General features: G+C 53.8%; 1 protein-coding gene across 1 annotated transcript in view; it reads right to left on the bottom strand.

Annotated features, from left to right (window-relative positions):
- Window positions 1-6147, bottom strand: part of LOC104526692 (protein kinase C beta type) — a 70424-nt gene that overhangs the window by 54076 nt on the left and 10201 nt on the right. Inside the window, 2 exon segments of the mRNA XM_029085507.1 lie at window positions 2524-2652; window positions 3944-4055. Of these exon segments, the coding sequence (XP_028941340.1) occupies window positions 2524-2652; window positions 3944-4055 (241 nt within the window).

Here is a 6147-nt window from a genome sequence, read left to right as displayed (position 1 = left end):
GCCCCTCATCCCATCCTGAAGGGAAGGCAGGCGCCCCACCACAGCACCAGGCTCCCCACCACAGCACCAGCGCAGCATCTCCCCTCTCCCAACGTGCTCCCACTCCCTCAGCAGCACGTGGCAGAGCTGCAGAGCACAGTACGTTTCCCTGCCTTTCTGGAAAAGCCAACAGATGACATGTTTTCACCAACACCTCCATAAAGGGCCAGAAATAAAACAGACTTTCAAACCCAGCTGAAGAAAAGAAAATGCAGCTGCACAGAAAGGGGCCGGGGGAGTTTCTCTCTCCTGTGTTTGGAGCTGTGGGAACACGGCTCTGGTGCCAGGCAGCCCTCGGTGCTGGCGGGAGGGTGAGCTCTGCACCCCACCGGCCTGGGATGGAAGGCTGGGTACCACTCCTGCCTCGTCCCCTGGAGGGAAGGCACTTGGGAAGCAGGAATTCTGTGAAAGAAAGTTCTGTGTGGTTTGTTGAAGCTCCTCTTTTAAGGGCAAATAAAACAAAAACCAAATTTTAAAAACTCCCCAAACTTTCTTCAATTTTTCATTAATATTTTCAGCAACTTCATGGGTTTTTTAAAACATTTCTGATGGCTCTCCAGGCCAGAAAGGATCCTGGCTCTTCTCCACCCTCCCTGATCACACCTGAGCATTTCCTTATGTGAGGCTGGGGTCACCCGTGCCACCGTCCACCCGCCCTCGGGCACCTCCACGAGGTGTGGGAAGTGAATTCCCTGGATGTCACGGCATCTCCTGCGGCCAGCCCTGCCGGGTGCTGGACACCAGCCTTCTCCAGGAGGAGACAGACAGAGACAGTGGGATGATGGAGAAGGATCCAGGTCCTTGTTACCGGTGCCATCAGCCTGGCAGCCCCTGCCCATCATGGGCAGGCAGGTGGCATTTTACACCCCACGGTTTTAACTCAGCCTGTGGGTCACTGGAGCTGCCCGGTCACCCAGCGTGGGCAGAAACCTCCTTCCCCCGGGCTCAGCCCTGGAGAGACAAAGCCCAGCTCCCCGCGGGCTGCCTGCCTTCCCTGGGGAGGGGAGCTCTCCCTGCCTCCCACCCCCTGCCAGCCCCGCTCCACATGGGCTGTCACCAGCACCCCACAGACAGAGTCACACCTCGCTCTGATCTCTGCACATAGGGGACAAGAGGCTTGACAAGAACATGGTTTACGTCTCACGAGGTGCTTACAGGTCATGGGGGAAGCAATATCTTCTGGGAACTCAACATCTGGGTGGCAAAGGCTTCAGAGATGGAATAATCCTGTTCCTTGCCACAAACCGAGAACGGAGGAGCTCCAGGACAGAGGAAACCGGGATGGGGGACAAGGAGGTTCCCCGTGGGCGGCTGTCGGGTCGCAGGGATGTGCAGGGCAGGAGCCCGGCTGCCTGCAGCCTCCTCCAGCCCCGGCTCCCACTGCCTGGTGCATCCCCAGAGAGGGACACAGCGGGATGGCACTGCCACTCCGCACCTCCCCTGGGGACGTGCCTGGGTGGGATGGCTCCTGTCCACCATCCATCACTGGGTGGTTGGATCCATGGAGCCACACCAGCTACGCCATGCTCCAGCTCTCCATCGGGGCTGGGAAACAGCGAGGAAAAGTTAAGAAGGATGGTTATCTTCACCGGGGCAGCATGGAGGGGCTGAGGTCCCTCTGGTCCCCCCTGCGTACAACCACTCGGCAGGAACAGCCTGTCCTGGCAGCCTCTGAGCACCAAGGCAGCACACACACACCTTGGGTAGGGAGGGAGTTTGTGGAGTCTCCAAGTTGGTAGAAGAAGATTGCAAAGCTCTAATCAGATAAATGGACCATCTGAGATTCCCAGCAAGACCTGTATGGGCCCAGGTACAATGAAGGGCAAGGAAAGAACAGCAGGAAATGGACGTTCACCATCCCATGGACAGCACAACTCAAACAGACCTTCTCACACAGCGCAGGTAAAGGAAGGAACTTTCTGCCACCCTCCCTGGGATGCTGAAGATTTCATGATTCAAAAAGCAGTTTGAGAAGTCTGTGACCAGAAAAGCTATTTCATACCTACAGCCTCTGGAGCCCCAGCCAACATTTGCCAGAGGGCAGGAGCATGTCCAGAGAAGGGCAACGGAGCTGGGGAAGGGTCTGGAGCACAAGTGTGCTGAGTTCCCTTGTGGCTGAGGGAACTGGGGGGGTTGAGCCTGGAGAAAAGGAGGCTGAGGGGAGACCTTCTGGCTCTGTCCAAGTCCCTTGGAGGAGGGTGGAGAGAGGTGGGGGTGGGTCTGTTCAACCAAGGAACAAGGGACAGGACAAGAGGAAATGGGCTCCAGTTGTGGCCAGGGCAGTTGAGATGGGATGTGAGGAAGAATTTCTTTGCTGAAAGGGTTCTGAGGCATTGGAAGGGGTTGCCCAGGGCAGTGGTGGAGTCCCCATCCCTGGCGGGATTGAAGAGTCTGGGCACTGCACTCCCCGGTCCTGCCGTGGCCGGCACTGCTGTCAGCACAGCAGACGCCAGCAGTGAGGGGTGACCTGGGTCACACACCTACCTACGACGGTGAGCACGTCCTTCTCGATGTCAGCCCGGATGTATATCCGTCCCCGACGCTCGGTGTGGTCTGTCCCACACAGGCTGGGGACGTTCATCACGCAGCGCTTGTGCACGTTCATCATACAGGCTGCGGGCAGAGAGAAAGGAGGGGACACTCAGCACTCCTGTCACCTCCTCAGCCCTCCGTCCCCCCCTGCCAGAGCTCGCGGGGGGCTTGGAGGGGGCACGGGGTATGTTCGTGAGGGATTCTGGGATAAACACGCAGCAAATGGACCTTCAAATGCAGCCAGAGACTCCATCAGAGCCTAGCCTGGACACCAGGACCCACCAGCACCAGCTCTGGGTCCTGCCTACAGAGATCACAGGGCTTTTAGCTCTTCTCTAATTACTTGGGTAATTACTTCTCCTCCATCGCCCCCATGGTGCAAGGCTGGGAATTCAGTTGGATTCACCAGGACCTGAATAAAGGGCATTAAAAATTACCTGCCTACGTGTATACATATATAAATATATATATGTATATAAAATATATACATATAGATATTAAAATTTGTATTTTAAAGAAATTCATCTCCACTTGGTAACATTTGAAAGGTGCTAATGAAGACACTGCTCCCACAACAGCCAGCAAGCTCCTGGATTTCTGCGGAAGGCAGCACACGGCGAGCAGCAGGGGCTGCCGTTCCCTGCAGACGGCGTAAGCGTGCAGGGAACGCTCCATGGTCACCGTCCTTTCAAACAGGAACGTACCAGATTAACTCAGAAAATAACTGTTCTCTCACTCCATCCTCTCCCTCTTCCTTCATCCCCCATTTTTCCTCTCAGTACAATAATTCCCCTGTGCCCAAGGTCAGGTTTGTGCAGCCCCAAGTGCTCTGGTGTCACCTCAGCCACCACTGTCACCGCCACAGGGTGTCAGTCGGAGCCAGCACTGGAGAATGGAGAGCTGGGGATGATGCTGCGGGATGACGCTGCAGGGGGGATGTGGGTGATGGGGGTCACAATGAGGGGGGAACGCAGGTGACACTGCAGGGGGGATGAGGGTGACGCTGCCAATTTAAATGCAGCAGAGCTTTCATGGCTGGATTTGGAAGGACAAAGCCCAACAGCTCTCGGTTCAGGATGGTTTTGCCTGCAAGGACAGCTTTTTTGCTGCACAGGGTGTCCAGTCTTCGCAGCATGAGCTGCAAAGGGATGCAGGTGATGCTGCTGGGGGGTCACGGGCAGGATTCCCCCTGGCTGGATGCTTTTCCCTCCCCTCTCCCTGCACGGAGACTCCCCACAAGAGGTGAGAAGGTGCCCACTCCTGCCCAGCAGTAGTGGCAGAGGGGACAGGCTCTTGGCCACAGCTCAGAGCCCCCCGCCGGGTGCCAGAGCCCCCCACCACTGCAACCACAGCCACCGGCTACGTCACTTACTGTCACATTTCATCCCCTGGTGAATGAGCCCGTACAGCAAAGACCCGCAGTGGTCACAGAAGGTGGGGCTGGAGTACGTGTGGATTTTAAATTTGTGTTTGCTCCGGGGATCCTAGGAGGAAAATAAAAGATAAAGATTATAAACTTGCATCAAATATTGGCAAGGCACGGCCGCTCTCCACATTCCACGTGCCAGCTGGCTTCGGAGGTGCTGTTAATGGACTTCAGTCAACTGCCACCGACTGATGTGGACCTTTTCCAACAGTCACCAAGATCCAGCTTTATTACTCTTTATATGTGTTGCCATAACAATGAAATAGAAATGCATTCGCTTGTCTGGGGATTTATTGTTTTTAAATAACTTGGTCTTTGCATAGAAAACACCAGGTGAAATTGGTACATAAGAGCCAATGTAAGGGCTGGACACAACTCAACTTCCACATCAACCCAGTGGGTAAAGCAGAAGAAATTATTTCCATCTATATTAAGAGTACCCAGTAAACACCTTTGTGCTCTGGTGCCAACCCCTCCCCAGCAGGCTCCTGAGGAATAAAGCTGCTTAGGCTTCACTTTAATATCTTGAGCTTTCTTAAAACCAACAGCAGACTTTTCTGCACCTGCAGAATATACAAAACCAGGAGAGCCTGGGTGATCCTGAGGTTGTTTGCAGTCTTGCAGAGGCACCTTGCAAACAGGGCTCCTGGGCTCTGACAAGGGACTACAAATTAAAGCCAAACAAATTCAGATGAGAAACAACTTCTCAAGAGGGAGACAGGATGAACCACTGGACCAAACAACTGAAGCAAACCAAGGATTTGGTATTTCTTGGCATCTTCCACATAAGACAATTCTGGAAGCCCTGATCAAACCTCAGTTATTCAGCCCCATGTAGAGCAACTTTGAGACAACACAACACAGGAGGAGGACAAAGCTACAGAACATCTCCAGCTGGCCCCAAGCACCACAGCCAGCATTGGCTGGAGTTGCTGTGGGTTAATTGTTTCAGGGTTAGGGATGAGGCACAGCTCCTGGCTCGGTCATTTGAGCTGACTGGCTTCTTAATGGCCTGGAAGGATGCCCGGGCATTAGGAAAGACACCTTTCCAGGGCACTGTAAGCTAAATAAATAAAGAGTGGAGTCAGAACCAAGCTAGAACACAGCTGCCAATACATTACCTTCACTGAAAATTAATTTTCCTACTGCTATTGCAGCTTTCAGCTGCATTAATCACTAACACTGTACATTCTTTCCCAGCATCACCAGTAACTCGAGTGATACCAGAAAGCTGGACAAGTAATGGAGCTTCATTTAATTCAATCTGTTAAGTGCAAGGGATTAGGTATGTGCTTCAGCAAATTTCTTCTCCTTGAAACTGAAAATATCTCACATTTAACCCTAAATAAATCCCTGCTAGATTGAGTGCAACGTGCCTGGCTGGTAGCTCATGTGTCAGCTGTGTTGCAAGAAGCCTGAGAGGACGAGGGTTCACAATTAACCTGTCTTCTGCTACCAAAAAGACAGTTAATTAAGTGAACTTGTGCATCTGAAAGCCTCTTGTGCTCCCCTGAGATGCACAGAAAACTTAAACGTGGATTTTGGGCTGGAAGAGGAGGCGGGGGGGGGAATTTCCCCCCTGAAGCTCCGGGCATGCAGATCGCAGAGGTTTGAGCCAGGCAGCTGATGGCGAGTGTGGTGCTGCAGGGAGGGTGACACTGAGCACTGCTGCCCAAAGGGACACACAACAAACCCAAACAGCTTCTAAAGAGATTCAGAGTCTTGCAGCGGATGCATTGTAAGCCCTGAAAAACTCACCCTCCCTGGCTTCATAACCCAAGCGCGGCTTGTGCGGCAGCTCAGGACCATCTCCATGAGCCTGTACAGGATGTTGCTTTTCCATCACCATCAACCAACTCCTGCACCTCCCCAGGAGAGGCTCTGGCAGCCAAATGCCCATGGGCACAGGGACAGTGCCCACAACCCACCAGTACACGTGCAAGAACAGCTCAGGCTGCTTCCCTGGACGTGAGGCACTCCAGAAAATACAAAGCTTTCTTTTGCCACTGTCCCAGGAGAAAGGAGAACTGTGACCAGCCACTGGCCACCGAACCACCGAGCCCCTGGGCACAGCACCCACCCCTCTGCCAAAGCAGGGCAAGCTGGGGGGCTCAGGCACGGGTCTGACACCGCTGACCCTCCATCAGCTG

The sequence above is a fragment of the Antrostomus carolinensis genome, unplaced genomic scaffold (genome assembly GCF_000700745.2).
Source record: "Antrostomus carolinensis isolate BGI_N321 unplaced genomic scaffold, ASM70074v2 scaffold926, whole genome shotgun sequence".
In the NCBI taxonomy this organism is placed as follows: domain Eukaryota; kingdom Metazoa; phylum Chordata; class Aves; order Caprimulgiformes; family Caprimulgidae; genus Antrostomus; species Antrostomus carolinensis.
This window is presented reverse-complemented; position numbering and strand designations above follow the sequence as displayed.